This window comes from Microchirus variegatus (genome assembly GCF_963457635.1).
Source record: "Microchirus variegatus genome assembly, chromosome: 8".
Classification (NCBI taxonomy): Eukaryota; Metazoa; Chordata; class Actinopteri; order Pleuronectiformes; family Soleidae; genus Microchirus; species Microchirus variegatus.
In genome coordinates this window covers 17322975-17342753 of record NC_139809.1, presented here as the reverse complement: position 1 = coordinate 17342753, position 19779 = coordinate 17322975, and the positions used below count along the sequence as shown (strand labels likewise).

The 19779-nt window shown below is 40.5% G+C and overlaps 1 protein-coding gene across 1 annotated transcript in view; it reads right to left on the bottom strand.

Annotated features, from left to right (window-relative positions):
* syt9b (synaptotagmin IXb) overlaps positions 1–19779 on the bottom strand; it is a gene marked incomplete at its 3' end in the record, with an annotated part of 44084 nt that overhangs the window by 10520 nt on the left and 13785 nt on the right. The window contains exons 2-4 of the mRNA XM_083893355.1: positions 10751–10926; positions 9758–9975; positions 7878–8418 (exon numbers count right to left, since the gene is read on the bottom strand). Coding sequence (XP_083749481.1) covers positions 7878–8418; positions 9758–9975; positions 10751–10926 — 935 coding nt within the window. The remainder of the gene's footprint in view (positions 1–7877; positions 8419–9757; positions 9976–10750; positions 10927–19779) is intronic.

Genomic DNA, 19779 nt, shown 5'->3' with positions numbered 1-19779 from the left:
CTGCATCATCACGGCTGATTGGAGCCTCAGGTGTTAATCATGTACAGCTCGTTATGTGTCAAAGACACACACACACACACACACACACACACACACACACACACACACACACAGGTTTATACAGCTTGTCTTGTGAGAACACTGCATTGACTTCCACTCATTTGGACAGTTGTCTCTAACCATAACCATAACCAGTTAATACCTAACCCTCACCTACTTCACATCCTCAGAAATGAGTTCTGCCTCATTGGTCTCTATGAGGTCAAGTGTTTATGCCAGAACAATGTCCTAAAGAGGAAACTGGCTGGGACGTACCATCTCACCACTGTAAACTGTACAGGCCTGCAGCTCTCCACAGATAATGCAATATATGTCTCCCATCACACACACACACACACACTGAGAGTTTTCAGAGTATAGACTGCAGCCTCTCCTCTAACTGGCACTCAAATCAAGCCTGCGGTCAGGATTATGGTTGCTTGAGCTAGGCCAATGAAATTAGCCTGGTGCTCTCAAGCGTTCCAATAAAAGCACACACACACACACTGAGAGAGAATGTGAACAGTCTATATTCTCCAATTACAAAGTGAGCAGCAGTGACTCTCCCTCAGGCCCTCAGCCGGGGTTTGTATCTGCAGGCTTCAATAATCTCAGGCCCAGAATAACCGAATCTCCCTGTGTGTTTGTTTTGTGAATGGCTCCTTCAGAGTCTTCTGTCATTTCACAGAGATGGACTATTTATGTTGTCACGCTGAAGAAGAGCACCTTCTACAGTTTTGTGCCATAGTTTAACCTAAACCTGCCGTAAAGAAGTCTGTGTTTATTAAAATGTCTTGAATTTGGGTTAGCTAGCTGTTAGCATGTGTGTTTTGTTGAGGGACGGCGAGATATCTTCTATGTATCTACAGGTACTTTTAAACGACGTGAGTTCTTATATTTTGGCAGATAGATAGATAGATAGATAGATAGATAGATAGATAGATAGATAGATAGATAGATAGATAGATAGATAGATAGATAGATAGATAGATAGATAGATAGATAGATAGATAGATAGATTGCTCCACCAAAGTCCTTAGAGAAAATTAGCATGTTTAAGTCACAGTTCTAAGAGGTTGTGAATCCTATAAAATACTTCATTTTATTGTTTCTGTTATTTTGTAAGAATTTTCTCCTCAGTTGCTAGGACACACGTGTTCACTTTTGTTTTCTATTTAAACGATAAAGAGGTGAACGACTCAGTCATGTGAGGACAAAGGGGAAAGAGACTTTGTTCAGCTCACTTTAACATTAGAGATCCCTGTCACATGAGGCCTAATCAAGAGGACAATATATGTGTGTGTGTGTGTGTGTGTGTGTGTGTGTGTGTGTGTGTGCGTGCGTGCGTGCGTGCGTGCGTGCGTGCGTGCGTGCGTGCGTGCGTGCGTGCGTGCGTGCGTGCGTGCGTGCGTGTGTGTGTGCCTGGCTGAACACAGTGGAAGTAAATCCATCACTGACAAGGCTGAACTTTAGCTGTATAAATGAATGCACTCTGGCAGAATCAGGTTAGGCTGAAGGCTTTCTCATAACTCTGAGGAAAACGGTGGCTACAGATGATCTGAAGCTATAAAAGAAACAAAAAAACTGTAGAATGCAGATATTTGAAAGTTATATATTTGAGTATTTTTTTCAATAAATCAACATGAATGGAAACCTCCAAATGAGATGCATCTGTAGGTGTTGGTATTTACACTATTACGATAAAACTTGTGTTAAATGGTGAAAGGGTTACTACTTTTTCACAAAATCTGTGCTAAAAACCATATCTCCACACTAACCATACAGTAACTCCCTATATCATCAAAGTTACTCTATAATGTGACGTGGCTATTTGCAGTTTCAGAAAAATAACATGCAGATTTGAAAAGGAAGCACATAGACAGTCTGATGCGCTTTAAGGCTGTATTATGTTTTAACCTCAAACAGATTTGAATTGTTTCCCTCAAAGTTGGAATGGATGTCCAAACCAAACTTGTGAATGAACTCCCTCACACTTCTATTACCACTTTATCCTCCACAGGAGGGTTGCTGGTGCCAATCCCAGCTAATTCGCAAAATCTGCATGTTTTTTCAAGAGTTGAATGGAAAACTCCAGTTAAGTTTTTTTCTTTTTTCGGGATCACCGCTATCATTTCAAACGTGAAGTTACGTTTAGACTTCAAACAAGTCATAATCAATTTCTAAATGAATTGTGTTTTTTTTTAAAGAATTGAAACTATGAAATAAATAGTAGACATTTTCTGGTTTCATTAAGTAAAAAAAGACACCTTTTCAACACTTCCTGACATGGAAATGGACCAAGCGATAACTCAATTAATCAAGAAAATAATCAACGGGGTTAATAAATGATGAATTACTCAGAAATCTGTAAACTTGACGTCTGAGCAGTATTACACAGTGGCCTTGACTCCTTAAAATGCTCAAGATAAAAAAAAAAACAAAGAGTGACTTGTGTAGATCGTGTGACTTTGTCCCTGTAAATATATTCAGGATCTCACTCTGATTCAATGGACCATGAACATCTACAGCATCATATTTCTCACTTAGTCAATAAGGGCAAATGGGAGGACAAGTGCTTGTTATATGGTTCCATTTGTCATTGTTGGGAAATGGGAACCTCCTCCACACACACACACACACACACACACACGGTGCATATGCACACGGTGAACCCATTTATCAAGGTCCTAATTACAGGCCAACCAGACTGCAGTCAATAGTATTGACTGGCCCTACAGCAGCAGCAGCAGGTTACAGTGTCTCTGAACTCTTCAATGTCTTTATCGTCAAAAGGTCTTCAGCCGAGGACAAAGACGAACGCACACGCATGTAACGACGTGACCGATGTGCAAAGAACAAATTGAAATGTCTTTACGTTAACTTAATAGAGATGAGGGGTGAGGGGACACTTCAAAACAATTCAATAAACTCATCTGCCTCAAGCTGTAACGTTTTCTCAACGCATCAAGGCTATATAATCTGTGGAAGGAAACGAGAAACAAAAAAGATGACATTTCGAGAAATTCAGGCCTCGAAACATCAGCGGAGAAACTTGTCTTTGTGAAATATGAGATTATGTAAAGCAGTGAGAACTAAGGCTAATTAATGCTCAGTTTTAGGAAAACAGGTGGAGCTTTCTGTCTTTATTCTGCATTCGTTTCATCAGCGCTAGTGAATGGATATGGACAAAATGTAGCAGTATCACAAGAAATCATGTGGGGGCAGTGTAGAACAAACAAAGGTAGCGACTGCTAAAAATGTCTCACAAAAGGCTGTCGATTAGAACAAGTGTTCTGAAAGAACAGGTTAAATATGAATAGATATCAATAGGACCTTTTTGATAAAGCCTGGCTAATGTTGCTATGCTTTGTAGCTATGTTTACACAACTCCACTGTTTTTTATCGAGGGGAAATAAAGGGTTAAAATCCACAAAATATAATTAATATTTGATATGTATATTTCAGGCTGAAGTAGTTTTAAAGGATTAAATTATTTTAAGTGGAAAAGAATATGAATAAATAATGTTTTTACAGCTGTTTTTCGGAAGGTGTCATTTTCTGCCATGAGGAACAAATTAGTCAGTTCTTGCGTAGCCTAGCCATTTTAGGCTAATTTAAAGAAGTGAGATTTTAAAGTTTACCAAAAATATATAATGTGTGTGTGTGTATATATATATATATATATATATATATATATATATATATATATCATGTGTATATGTGTATATATGTATATATATGTATATATACATATACATATGCACAGAGCATATGTATATGTATATATATATATATATATATATATATATATATATATATATATATATATATATATATGTATATATAGTCAGTTAAAACTCATTTTTAAACTGTAAACACTAACTTTAACGTCTCATTAGATATAACAAGATCGAGCTCCACCGAAAATGTCAGGACTTGTCGCTGCTCCCTTTACTGACTTCATAATGTGAATCCTTCGGCGTGAATCTCATTTAAGACTCTATGAACACGCGGCTCAGACACATGTACAGTATATTTAAAGTCCACGCCGTATGAATATATGAAGGGCTCGAGAGTCCGTGACAGAAAACATGATTTATATACAGTACACGTGGACTGAGACTGGACCAGTGCAGGGTAACACCCTCTAATCCCAGGGCAGGTAACCTAGTTCTGCTGGGGGACAGAGAGAGAGAGAGAGAGACACTTCCTCACAGTTAGAAACACAAACCGGGTCAAAAACATTAAATATACAGTTTTGTTTGGACACGTGAGCCAATCGTCCGATGTTTTTGTCACTTTTAGTCAATGTTACTTTAAAAAAAAAGTCTGAATTACCGTCCCAATTTTTGCCAAACCATTCAGCCATGAAAAGGCTGGTTTTATTTCATTGTATTTGTTTGCGATTGCTTGGGGCCTCAGCTTTTTCTATATTATATAAAATATTACTTTTGATATCGAATATAACTTATTAAAAACCCATTTTTCAGACCAAAAACTTAACATTGTGTCACTTTATACACCAAAGTCAATAGAGAAAAGGTGCAATTTTACGTCACAGCAAACAGGAGTTATTGATCCACTTTGGCCTCCACCGGGAACTTCAAATGCGTTATTTGGTGACTTTAGTGTGTGATATCCTTTGTTTTTATTCACCTAAGTCCCACAGACTTAGAAATGGCAGCAGTGGATGTGCAGCTGAGTCCCTGTTTGCTAAAAACTAAGTGTTTCTGAATGGACTTTGGTGAGGAGTTTTCAAACTTTGTAACTTAAGAGTCAAACATATCAAAGATGTTGTTTTCATATCTCACAACTTAAAAAGTACACTTTTTTAAAACCTGAACTGTCCCTTTAATGTCATTGTTTATGTTCTAAATTCAGATTCTTTTAAAAACAAATAAACCAAAGAAATGACATTTGCAGAATGTGTGATAAGTAGACTTTGATTTCACAGCTGCTCTAAAGGTTATTTTAATTCATGCATAAAGTTGGGGATAAGAAGGGCAGTCGTTTGAATTGTTAATTGCAGCCCACGTTGTGTAAATAAATGATGAAGTGTGGAATAAATTTAGAAAAAGTGATGGACACGGGAGACGCAGCAGCTCCACTTCACAACCTGGGCTGCCTCGGCGGACGTTCTGACCCATTTACACTGACCTTATTTATCACGGGCTGCTCAGAGACTGAAAGGTGTTAAAGTGATATTTGATGAAGTGAAAAGTAGACGTGTGTTTGTGTGCCGTTTTCACCCCCGCTGGGTCTTTATATTGCGGTAGTTAACGATGCAGTAACGGGTAGCAACTGGTTCAGCGCCGACCCGGCTAATCACCATAATCTCGCCTTTGAACGGAATTACTTCACGAGCAGCAGCTGTGTCAAGCGCACGAGTTTCAAAGCCTGAGCAGTGGCTGAAACTCACCTTTATTACTCAGTACATCAATTCCTTTCACACAAATACTGAGGCAATCACACTGTTAGAACCAGGCCTCATAAGTCTAAAACCAAGTCACGTTTAGGTTTGAGGAATCCTGTGTTGGATCCTCAAGTTTAGCTTTCTGGAGAGTAATATGGTGATGTCACGTCCATGCCATGCTCTGAAAGGTCCAATGCCCAACATTTACGATGGTTTATTGGCTAAAAGTATGTTTGTATGACTGTATAATCACTTTAAAAATATGCATTTTTGTTGTTTTTATATGTATTTTAGGACATGGAACAACCCAAATGGACAACCTGTCCAGAGCGTCCTTTCTGGCACGTGAAGGCCACCATAGTTCCCCCCCATCATGCTTGCAAAAGGTAGTGGTGAGTGTAAGAGTCCACTGTTAATTACAATCTAACCATTAGATGTCACTGTTTCTTTCACAATGACCTTTTAAAACTGAATGACTAACTTTTAAATATTATAGTTAGTATAATATAGTTAGTATATATATATTATATTCAAGTCATTGTCAAATATATAGCGGCTGAAGTGCAACAACAACAATATGGCGCTAGTAAAGCAAGATGGCTGCAACAGTTTGGGGAAAAAAATTCAGAAGAAACGTCTACCAAGACATGCAGAAGTTGATTCTACTGCTCAAAAAACCTGGACGTTTATCAGTTTGAAGGGCGGGGGATGGTCTTGGACATTAGTATTGATGCAGTGTGCATATCTGAGAATGAGACTCCAACACCAATCAAACAGGGTCCTTTACTCACAATGAACACCGATAAGTTCACTTAATCTCCACAGGAATCTGAGATTTCTTATGCAATTACAATCACGACTGATGCAGTAGCACCACAACAAGCTAGTAAAGTAACTTGGCCGCAACAGGTAGGGGTATGGCTAAAAACGCCAAGAAGCACCCACGGCAAGTACCCAAGGTGGATTCTACGGAATAAACCCACCTAACAGATAGCGGAGTTGCTTCACATGCTTATCTTGTGAAACCCTAATATTAATAAAGCGTGTATACCTGAGGATGAGACTACCAAGGGCCAATTCCAGTTCCTATCTTAACCCCCAAGCTCAACCCTTAATCTTAACTGACCCTCAAAACCAAGTGTTGAGGGTTATTTTGTCACTTAGAAATGGGACACCCCTTAAATGCAGATACGTGTTCAGACTGTAGGGGGCAGAATAACGCGAAAGCTGCGTCCAGTCTGTCAACTCGAAAAAAAAAAGAAGAAGAAGAACACATTTACGTCAGGATTATTTATTACGATCCGTTTGTCAGTCAAGTTATTAGGTTGTCAGTTAGTTATAAGATGATACTCATACAAATACCACAACCACGGACATATTCAGCTGACAGTTACCACACACCACGGCTTATTGAAAAGTAAACCATAGCAAACGATCGCTTGTCCGCACCGGCCGGCTATTGACAAAAGATCGTAAAATAAAAATAAATGTTACGCAACAATGACGTCAGTAATCCATAATATGGGCCTAAACTAAGATAATACAATGGTTTTCATAATTTTTATATCTCTATTAACAAAGAAAATACTTAATTTGTAGCGTACTCGTTTCGCTGCTTTCGACGCCATCTTTGTTATGTGAAAACACGCAGTGCATTCTGGGTAGCCCTTGCTCCCAAGGGTGGTCTCGCAAAATCTAAATACTGATTGATTATTTAATTTTTCTGAGAATTGGGACAGCACTTGCACTAGAGGGAGCGCGCATTTTTGAGATTGAGGGTTAAGCAAGGAATTGGAATTCACCCCAAATCACAATCCTGCCTAGCCATCAATCAACCACAAAGTCCTCAAAGTAATTGTAATTATGGTCATGTCTGCCTGCTTGACTCGTGAACTAGAAAAGATAGATTTCCATCTCAAACTGAGCCTCAGCGGCAGGCTGCAAGTCCTCCATCAACCTGACATGAAAACCATGAGGACTTCCCCGGCAGGAGGCTCCTTCTCAATCCTCGCTAGCTCCTACCAGCGCTGCGAGTGAATAATGAAATGCGGACAACGCATATCTGGTAAAGTCGTCCCCAGTCTTCTGTCGGCGCAGATCTGGGTCACCACCCCCAAGTGTTCCTGACTGCTTTCATTAAAAATTAACTGTGCCTAAGTATATTTCTGTGTCTCTGCCTCTCAAACCCTCAAATGGGGGGGGGGGGAAATGAGATAAAGGGCAATTGATGTTCCTTCTTCCCCTCTGCGGCTGTTCTGCTCTTTTCGATTGTGTGAGCAGAAATCGGCAAGGCTGAGAACAGGGCATGGGGGATTCAGGCTGGTACAGATACAGTACATACCCCCCATAGGCCTACCCAACGGGAAACACACCATTCTAACAAACAATTGGACAAGGACAGACGAAGAAAAATGCTGTATCTCACCGAGGTCACGTATTGTATGTCTTTGCACAGTTTTGTCTCCCGCGGGAAGTCGGCAAGATCCAGGAAGTTGTCCACCACCACTTGGCCGATCAAGTCGTGGCGCGAGAACCGGTCAAAGTCGTAGACGCTGAAGTGCAGCTTGCGGCTCGTCAGCTCAGCGTACGCCACCGGGAAGAGGAACACTTCGTCGAACACCGGGTTGAGAGTCTTGCGGTGCACCTTGGTCTGGTGCTTGGTTTTGCGGTCAGGCAGCAGGTAGATCTTGACGTAAGGATCGGAGGTCCCTGAGAAGTCCTTGGCGGGAAGGTCCTGGGCCTTGTGGATCTTCACGATCAGCTGCTCCAGGTCAAAGTCAAATTTCAGGATGAAGTGGAGACAGCCGCACTTGCCGACGTGACGGCCGTCTTCGTTGTCCACCGAGTGCTGCTTGTAGAGCTCGGGTTTGAGGCTGCCCAGACCAGACAGAGACTCCTGCCGCTGGAACTGAGCCAGGTTGAAGTCCGGATTGGACAAGTTCATCTGACGGCGGATGGAATTGTGCCTGTAGGATGGAAAAAAAGACGTGAAATCATATACACATTTCTATACTCTATAACTGCTAAAACCAATATATTCCTTTAACTTTCCTCCAGTATTCGGTCGATTCTGACTGACAACCCATAAAAACTATTGCCTCAAGACCTCATAATATCCTCCCCACTAAGCATCTGGACAAATAAAATTGTTGATCACCACTCGTAACTTTGGAGTTCCCCGGTCAAAAATTACCGCCATAAGAAATGAATGAGAATGACTTTATTATGTTCATCCAACAGCGATCTTCCCTCACTTTTTCCATGCTTCATAACATTTTATAGACCCCATTTTTAAAGCCTTCCTCTGTCCCCAGCTTTCGTTTTACATTTTCAGTTCCAACGGAGTCCAGGCACCGTTTACCAGTTAGCTCCGTTAGCTGCGTTAGCTCCTTTGGCTCACCTACTGTCGAACTGAAGTGGTCTGTTTATTAAATGAAAAAGAACAACACTACAAATAACCAGCATACCTGTGTACTGCGTACGTTTGCCTCTGTTTTTAAAGATTAGCGTTACTTGAGATTTTCGGTTGAATGTTGACGTCGTTACCAGCACTAGTTTTGTGTGTTAAAGGGATAGTTCAGAATTTTGGACATAAGACCTATTTTCCAACTCAGCCGGTGTGATGGAGACGTCTGGAGACGTTTTCAAGAAATTTCATTCAGTTCTTCTAGTTGCTGAGTTCGCTGGTGCTATGGCTAGCGCAAGTCAATGGCACACGTTAGCATGGTATTAGAAACACTCATACCGACTCCACAGTGCACCCGAGGTAAATCAATTGTAACGGCAGACTATCGATGTACATATCTGTGTTGATAGAATAATATTTGAAACAAAACTAACCTCGCATCACATGAATTTTGAGGGACTACTTTCTCAGTCCAATTTCTATTTCAAACATTCTATCAACACAGATATGTACATCGATAGTCTGCCGTTACAATTGATTTACCTCGGGTGCACTGTGGAGTCGCTATGAGTGTTTCTAATGCCATGCTCGCTGGTACCATTGACTTGCGCTAGCCATAGCACTAGCAAACTTTGCAACTAGAAGAACTGAATGAAATTTCTTGAAAACGTCTCCAGACGTCTCCATCACACCGGCTGAGTTGGAAAATAGGTCTGATGTCCAAAATTCTGAACTATCCCTTTGAGGGATTGAAATAAGGAAGCGTTCAAGGGAGTTATGATGATGTATTGCATGCAGTCATCTACTTAATAGAGTAACCGCCGACACCAGAGGTGGTTCATGGTTTGAACTGGCGAGTCCAAGAGTCCAGCAGTTTTCAGGGATTGATGTGTGCTAACCGTACAGACGAGGTAGGCTCAGTAATCTGTCTCTGGACTCGGTCCCTTGCCAGAGTGTGGACCTGGTTTTTCTCCACCTTGGCCTGGGCCTCCAGCGCAATATCGGGGGACGTGTGGCTTATCTTCAGGGTCGACTCCGGCACAGACATGGCGCAGGGAAGCCCCGAAGGCTCTTTCACGCAGCCGTCCTCGCTGTACTCCCTTTCGTCCCCATCCACCTGAAAAACAGACATTTATATTACTGGGTATGATATTTAGGTTGAGCTTTGAGGGCAGAGTGTATTTTGGGAGCAATTTTGATAGATAAGATGAATGTTTATGTTGAAAGGGTTAGTGGTGGTCATCTATCTCCGGCCCACACAGTCCTGAGGACAGGTCCATGCAGATTGAGATGAAAATGTGGCTGACATATGGGTGTGTAATGGCTTTAGTTGTCCACAGATGTCATAGATCATTTCTGACACACCTCCATACCAAATTCCATTGAGAAAATCAGTGATTTTAGCTCATGGCGACACAGTAGCTGCTGGTCGACTGCTGCCTTGGTAACTTTTTGTCATTAAAATAAATATTTTCTGAGGATTTCAAACCCCTGAAGTCACAAAAGAACACATTTAAACGTATTGATGGCGACAGCAGTGGACCAACAAACTCCTGTGTCATGATGTAAAATCATTGATGTCCTGAATGGACTTTGGTGTAGAGATGAGCGGTTTACAATACTGACAGAGCCTTTTACAATTTCCATTTTACTTCAGATGGACTGATGCTCTTCTAGACTGCATCTGGTGTATAGATAGATAGATAGATAGATAGATAGATAGATAGATAGATAGATAGATAGATAGATAGATAGATAGATAGATAGATAGATACTTTATTGATCCCCAAGGGGAAATTCAAGATAAAGATAATAAAGACAAAGTTAGCCAAACCCTATTGGCACAACTGAAATGATGTAAATCTAAGTCTATTTGTTTTTGTACACTTTACCTCCGTGAGGACAGGCTGCTGGTCTCCTCCGAGGAAGTGCGCCCCCTTGAGTATATCTGGGAAGAAACGGCCACTGAGTGGCCCCCAGCACAGCTTCCATGATACAAAGAGGGAGACGCTGAAGAGCGCCAGACCACAGGTGGTCACCAGCAGGGACAACAGGCTCACCGATACATCTGCAGGGAGAAAGAGACACTCGTGAGCACTTTAAGACAACTTTACCTGTTTTATTTTTAGGTTGAATCTAACAAAACAGAGGTTTGAAGTGATCAATGATGCTCCTGAAAATGACATATTCATGTATTCCCCTCTTTACAGACGATATTTGATTCTATTTCCCCAAATTTGGAGCCGGTTTTGAGAATCGACAACCCTCTGAAGTTCTGAGGTAAAACACTAGCACATCACATTAAACATCTTATTTTAGTGTTTCCCAAACTATCATGACCTAAATCACATTATAATTTATGACAAGAGCAAACTTGAACATAATCACAACTTAATTCTATGCATGTCATTTAAAGTATATACTCAAAAAGTTCAACAAATTGGTTTCGATGGACGACATAAAATGTCCCACAACTCCCGACCCGGGCTTTGTTTGGGAAACGCTGATCGACTGGATTCAAAAATTAAATTGGATGATAATTTAAGACTTTAGAATCCAATCAAAACCAACCAGAGTCGACCAAAGTGCTATACAAAAGACAGGATATATAACAATGTAAACCACACAAAAAAGCAATATAAAAACAATAAAAAACAGAATATAAAAACAAAACAAACAAAACAAGTGCAATAGAAGCCGTGGAGTTTCACCAGTGGCTTCACTTTCAAGACCGGTGTCCTTTTGTTTACATCCAGTCTAAGTGTATTAGCAGACTTAAGGAGGATATTGACATTTGAGACCAAAGACGAGTAGCATTGTAATCCATTAGCAGAGGAGAGGTTTCTCCCTTTAACTGCTCTGGGTAAATAGCAGGTTTGCAGTTCTGACCCGTAGTGCTCGACCCTAAAAGGATGCAGCTTTCCTGGACAGCAGCCTTTTACAAACTCGACTAAAAGCATGACTAAGACCCATCTGCTGAAGTAAGGTAGACCATAATCCTGGCAAAGAGGACGTAGAGACACGAGTGATGGCGTCCTACACACTGTGATGTTACAACTGTACCAAATAATCAGAAAAATGCTTTCGAACAACTGACAAATGTCATATTTATATTCCATTTAACAGTTTTAAAGTGTTTATTGTTTGTCTTTTACTGCTCGTGCAGCCGAGAGGATCTGTTAATGGGACGGTGGAGACTCGGTGCTACGCTAATTTATGGACGCCATTAAGAGTTCAAGTGCTTGGGTTTGAAAGAAAATCATTTTCCAGGCTTCGTCACGAGACTAAACATGCCACGTAAAGCTATTCTTTCTTACTTTTTTACAACTTTACTTCAGTTCCACATTCATTGGGAGGTTTCTTCCCCCTTCAGCAGACCAATAGCTTAGCCTTTACCAGAGAATCCATAACTTTATGAGGCATTAGGATCAGACTCCAGTCTCCATGAGGGCTACTGGGCTCTGACGAGGTCAATGTACAGTTGGGTTTTCTTTCTCATACCATTGCTTGAACCCATGGTTCACAAACTGTGGTGCGTCTACACTCTTAGAAATAAGGGTTCTAAAAGGGTTCTTCTACAAGGGCTGAGGCTCTACCTGGAACCCTTTGCTTCTGAAAAACCCTATCCCGAAGAAATTAGGTTCTTGGTAACACTAATGGTTCCAGTAAGAATCATTTTGATCCAGAGGGTTTTAAAAGGGTTCTTGGTGGAACCCTCCAAGTTGTTACCTTTATTAAAAGGTTCTACCTGGAGTCAAAAAAGGGTTCTCCTATGAGGACAGGCTGAAGAACCTTATATGGTTCTACTTAGCACTTTTATTTCTAAGAGTGTACCACCAGTGGTACTCAGAGCTTTCTCTAGCGGTAAAATCATCAATACTGTTCTACTGTATACTGTTATGGTCTATAGGTCTATGGTTGATTGTTGTTTTGGGTGTAAAAGCACCATTTACCATGTGGTTCATGCAGCAACTTCTTCAGAGAGTCTGATGTGCTTCAAGGCTGCATATTGCGAGGTAAAAACAATGAATATTAATATAATTGAAATAAATGATCACACACACATTGGCATTCTCTTGTAATGAGAGCCAAAATCACAGGGTCAGATACCAGAGAAACGGATTGTGCTGGGTTAACCTTAAGCCTGGGTTAAGGAAAACCTGATCTGTCTGACTTATGGTGAATTCCAATTCCTTGCTTAACCCTCAATCTTAACCCTCAATCTCAAAAATGTGCGCTCCCTCTAGTGCAAGTGCTGTCCCGATTCTCAGAAAAATTAAGTTAAGGGTCAAGTTTAAGGGCTGTATCGCCCTCAATATTGAGATTTTCCGAGACCACCCTTGGAAGCAAGGGCTACCCAGAATGCATTGCGTGTTTTCACATAACAAAGATTGCGCCGAAAGCAGCGAAACGAGTGCGCTACAAATTAAGTATTTTCTTTGTTAATAGAGTTTTTGAAAAAATGATGAAAAACATTGTATTATCTTAGTTTAGGCCCATATTATGGATTACTGACATCATTGTTGCGTAACATTTATTTTTATTTTACGATCTTTTGTCAATAGTCGGCAAGTGCGGACAAGCGATCGTTTGCTATGGTTTACTTTTCAATAAGTCGTGGTGTGTGGTAACTGTCAGCTGAATATGTCCGTGGTTGTGGTATTTGTATGAGTATCATCTTATAACTAACTGACAACCTAATAACTTGACTGACAAACGGATCGTAATAAATAATCCTGGCGTAAATGTGTTCTTCTTCTTCTTTTTTGGAGTTGACAGACTGGACGCAGCTTTCGCGTTATTCTGCCCCCTACAGTCTGAAGACGTATCTGCATTTAAGGGGTGTCCCATTTCTAAGTGACAAAATAACCCTCAACACTTGGTTTTGAGGGCCAGTTAAGATTAAGGGTTGAGCTTGAGGGTTAAGATTGAGGGTTAAGATTGAGGGTTAAGATAGGAATTGGAATAGGCCCTTATTCTCCTCACAGAGAGACAAACAAAGAAAAGTGAAAACATAATTTTCCCCAAAGTATAAGTTGAGGGAACCAAAAAAATGCCTCAAAACAAACCTCAGAAGTCATTGTTGCTCCATATTTATCGCCACGTTCTGGAATCTGTCCAAATTTCTCTTTGTCTTGTGACTCAATCTCCAAAACTCGACTGTGTAGAACGCTTATTGGAAAAATCCTGTAAAACCAGACTACATTTTTCTTCCCACATTAACTCTACAAAACTATAGTTGTTTAATTGACACAGTAGCATTCAGTTAAAGTTTGTGTCTCTGGATTCACGGATTCCTCTGAGGGGGGAAAACATATCAGAGCTCTTCAGCTTCTCAACGCTCCGCTGAGCTCGGCAGCTGCAGTCGCTCTGTGGTTTTTCTTTTTCCAGAGGTTCATTATGACAAGAGCGTAATTTCACACGATGCTCTCGGTCGTTTGATCCATTATTAATACAGAAATACAGACGAGTGCCACTTCTGAGTGATGTTCACGAACGCAAGCATGGAACGTCGGAGAAAATGTAACAGAGATAACGGAGGCGATTGTGTCGGTGCAAGAAAATAAGACGTTGACCTTTGCGTGGATGTATAAATACATGCGTGCACGTGTACAGTTGTACATATTTATAGAAATACAGTGATTAACACATTTATCGCCTGGCAACTTATTTTCGAAATCTTTCAAAAACTCAGAAATGAATCAAGCATCATATTTAACCACTAAAACAAATTTTTCTGTTCAGGAATGCAAGTGAATAACTTTAATTTTACATTTTAATTAATTAAAAAAAAGTTTTATGTAAAAAAAAAAAAAAAAAAAACTATTCATAAATATCAATAATTATAATTGAGCAGTTTTTGATTTTCTGTTAATTTGGGGGCAGCTGTGACACTGTATGTATATTTACACACTTTCATTCAGTAGATTTAATTTTTCTTTGGCTCTTGTTAAGGAAATTGTTTTAATAAAAGCTCAAAACATTTTTAACATTTACGCTAACTGAAATAAAAACAAAACTAGAATTTAAAGGTACATTATGTAATAAATGTCACAGAGACTCAGGAATAATGTTCATATAACAAACTGAACTCACCAACAACAACAGTACAGACAAAATATTTGCATGAAAAAAAATATTTTGCAGACTGCAAATCATGTTTATTTTTTGAAATCATGTTTTGGCATGTGGCGCCACCTACCGCCGTCTACCAATCATTGCAGTCAGTAGAGTCTCAGCTGCCGAGCAACCACGGGTTGCCAGTTAAATCAGAAAACGAAACCTAAAAGACCTCGGTATTTTGAATTTGAACGTAGTTACCGTTTTTGTCCACAATCTTACATATGGCGCCTTTAAAGTAAACCGATAACTATGTGAAAGTGAATTGTTTTTACAAAACAAACTAAAAGTAACTTAAATTGTGCTTAGTTTTTGTTTTAGAAATTCATTTCATACATAATTTTGTGGGTTCAATTTTGAAATATGTGTATTTGAGACACAATACTTATTTTCACTTTTTTGAATCTTGTAAACCTACAAAAAATAATAATAATATAAACTAGCAAACCCACTCTAAAAACTAATTAAAACTTACTCATTTTAAAAAACAAAAAGTCAAAACGAAATAAAAGCTAAAACTAATGAACAATCCCTAACTATTACAACCTTGGTACAGAGTGTAATTATAATATTTACTCACTCTATGTAACAATCTTCTTTATCTTCTTCTTTTAAAATCCACTTATTTAAACTGTGTTCGTCCCCTCTTTGATAACTTTGACTTTTCAAAAACAGTCGGGTCGACCCCGTTGCTTCAGTTCAGTCACTTTTGTGTCAGAGCCTTTCCTGACGCCGTGGGGAGCTTCCACTTTTCACCTCCTCTTACAGCGAGCAATCAAGACGCCCAGGCCTGACCCTCTCTGAGCAGCTGGAGGCAGCTAATTGGATTCAGAAGCTTCAACAATCAGAGCGCTCTCTCACCTCACCGAAGGAAGTTGACAATTAAAATTAAAAAGAGGTGACGCAGGATTTGATTAGTGTAAATGTCTGCGGTGAAGTCGCAGAGGAAAAAAAAGGCATGCGACGGCGACAGGTATTAGCGAGGTGTTAGCGAGGTGACGTAAATCGAAGCGGCATCGGTCAGAAGAAGAGTTTTTTCCACTTTAAGTAACTGTGGTGTAGTTTTTCTCACAAGCACCGCTCATGTATTGTCTCAGAAACAACGGAAACACGAATTAACGATTGACTTGAAACTCGAAGACAAGGCAACGACAATATAAATAAATAGAGCTCTCTGCGCTTGTTAATTTGCTAGTTTGTTTGTTAGCTAGTTTGTTTGATGGTTTGTTTGTTAGCTTGTTTGTTAGCTAGTTTGTTTGTTAGCTTATTAGTGTGTTAGCTAGTTTGTTTGTTGGTTTGTTTATTAATTTGTTAGCTTGCTAGTTTGTTTGTTGGTTTTTGTGATAGCTTGTTAGTTTGTTAGCTAGTGTGTTTGTTAGTTTGTTAGCTAGTTTGTTTGTTGGTTTGTTTGTTAGCTTGCTAGTTTGTTTGTTATTTAGTCTGTTAGTATGTTAGTTTGAACATTGATTTATTTGGACTTAATTCATTTTCCCGGTTTCGGTTTCTGGTGTTGTCTGTTTTTCTCCCTGTAAATGTTTGGAATGTCTGGCTTTATTTTGACACTTCCTGTGTTGCTCTGGTGTCTTTGCTCACCTGTTATCACGTTTCAAACTTTGACTTAGGTCAGAAAAATACCAAGTCTTGTGACCCGTTTGAAGTTACCACCCCGTTTCTACGTGAGGCTGTGAGGCTCCAAAGTCGACTGTTTCCCATTCATGTGTATGTGGGAACTCAAGGGAGTTTGCATTGCTGAGCAGGCACTCTAATTATTGCTAGCCTAACCTTAACCTAGCGTTGCCCTAACCATCTTCACCTTAAAATGTAATTCATGGAAGAAGAGTCCCCATCATATGATTTAGGTCCTCACAACGTGAGTAATACCTAGAACAAACACACATACATACACGTGGAGCTAAAGGTTAATGAATAAATTCTTATTCCTGCTCAGAACGTCTCCTGCAGCACACAAAACTGTGACGGCGCGTCTGCACACGTGTGACAGTGAGCACATGTCGCAAGGACACGCTGCATTAAACACGTGACGGCTGACAGCCATGTTGACATCTCACGGCTCAGTTTGTGTGCCTGCATTCACAGATTGAGATTGTGTGTGTGTGCGTGTGGGGGGGGGGGTGTTGGTTTTCTCTTTTAAAGCCTGATTCACATCAGAGACAGAAGGATGATGAAAATCTGTTTCTGATCTCGAGCTGCAACGAACAATCTCCTCTGGTGATTATTTTCTTGATTCGTCGAATGCTTGTTTGGTCCTTAAAATGTCAGAAAATGTTGCCGCTTCGTGACGAGCAAACTTCCATCATATTGGTATTTATTTCATTCCTTCTCAAAGGACAACACTCAACTAAAGTTCCATTTAATTTCCACTGGTCTAAGGGGTTAAAATATGTGGAAAATAAAGTGACGAGAATCAATTAAAAACAACGGGTTGCCACTGAAGAGATGTTTGTGCAATCATGTGTCAATAACTTTGACAACAGAGCTGAAAAAGACTCTGTGATTACGTCGGCTCAGTCTCTCCATTCTCCGACTCCGTCATTAGCACAAGAGTGTGAAGAGCTTGGAAATGATTTCCAGTTTCTGTCTGACCGTTAAGTGCATCTTTTTTCTCAGCCTTTATACCGATGGTTCATCAAGAGACGTAAACACAAGTTCAGTCGTTAATGGACACCGGAAAACAGACACCAGTCAGTCGATTGTCATTGTTCACATGCTAACGCGCTCAGTGGAAGAAGAACTTAAGAGATTTTGTGTGAAAAACTCAATCGATCATCACCAGTCTCCAGAGGGCAGTTAGCAGGAAGTTTTAAACAGTAAAAACAGTCACATTTGTCTTACAAATGGTAAGGTCATGACACACCAGTTAGCTTGTGTGAATAAATATAAATGTATTTCAATAAATCGGTTAGTAAACATTTCCTGAGACAAATCAAACTCTATATTACTAAAATAACAACATATTAAATGCCAATTGTTTGTTACCTAGTTTGTTTGTTAGTTTCTTTGTTTGTTAGCTTGTTAGTTCGTTAGCTAGTTTGTTAGTTTCTTTGTTTGTTAGTTTATTAGCTAGTTTGTTTGTTCGTTTCAGTGTTAGTTAGTTAGTTAGCTTCTTAGTTTTTTAATTTGTTAGCTAGTGTGTTTGTTAGTTTGTTAGCTAGTTTCTTTGTTAGTTTGTCAGCTTGTTAGTTTTTTAATTTGTAAGCTAGTTTCTTTGTTAGTATGTTAGCTAGTTTGTCTGTTAGTATGTAAGTTTGTTAGTTTCTTTGTTAGTTTGTTAGCTAGTTTGTTTATTAGTTTGTCTGTTAGTATGTTAGATTGTTTGTTTGACCATTGATTTATTTAGACTTCAATTTCCTGACATTGGTTAGTTTTAGTTTTGTCTGGCTATAGTTATAGCAAGGACATTTTCCAGCGCTGCAGTATCCTGACACCTTCCTGATCTTTATTCCAGAGACATCGCTGAACGTTTACAAGAGCCTGGAGGGAATCAAATGGACGCAATCTGGTTTTTTGCCAAACGTTCCACTCTGGAGTTCTACGGGCGAAAGATAGCGTCGTTGTCACCGGAAGGGTAAGTGTTGCGTTAGGATAATGATAGCATATTGCTGTGTTAACGTTGCGGGGCAGATCAGCTTGTTACGCTTTTCCCTTTAAAGGGAAAAGCCGAGGACTTAGGCGTGGACCCGAATGCAGAGCAGGACAACCAGGTATCAATATAACAATATTTATTATAATAATAATAAATATACAAACAACAATAGCCGACCAGCGGTATACTCAATAAGAATATATATATATATATATAACAATAACAATATAGATATAAGAATATAGATATAATTATAGATATATATAGATATATAAACAAACGACGAGCACGTGCTGTGTTAGCTAACGTGACAACGGGGACAGAGACAGAAACGGGTTGAATGTCCAGCGAACGCAAAGTCAGCGTCTTCAACGACTCTTCGTGGCGACACAGTTCGTGATTGTTCCTCCAGGGAACGGACTCACTCGAGATGACGAAGAGCGGAGTCGGGAAGCACACGAAGATCGAAGAAGGGCGACGAGGCGATGCTGGCGTGGAGATGACAACGGGAACGGAGAGGAACAGGAGGTAGCGATTCCGGGGTGGAAAGGAATCCGCAGGAAACTCCGTGATCCTCTCTCGACAGGAGACGTGGTGACCTGAACAAAGACGTGAGGTAAGGACGAACGAAGTCAGGATTTCTAGCAGCAAAGAACGAGTAGTTACCAAGCGAGCGAAAACATGGATCTGACACCAGAAGACGCGAAGCTCCGCCTTATAAGCCCACGTGATCGCTGATCAGGAGCAGCTGGGCTGGAGCTGCGCAGGTGGAAGTCATTCTGGTGTCATCAGGGAAAACTAGGTCAGCCACGCCCCCTGCAGGAGAAGGAGAGAGGAGAACACAGAGCAGCAACGAACAAAAATAACAACAACAGCCTGTGGTTCGAATGTGGATCGTGACAGTACCTCCCCTTCAACGGGCGCCACCTGGCGCCAGAGCAGGTACATCAGGGTGGTCGCGGTGGAAGTCCTGGATCAGGGATTGGTCCAGGATGAATCGGCGAGGAAGCCAGGATCTCTCCTCTGGACCATAACCCTCCCAATCGACCAGGTATTGGACCCCACGACCGCGCCTGCGAATGTTAAGTATTTTGTTAACAGTAAACGCTTCTCCGCCCTCGATCATCCTGGGCGGAGGCGGGGGATCGGCGGGAGGGACCAGTTCGGACTCGACCACCGGCTTGATGAGGGACACAT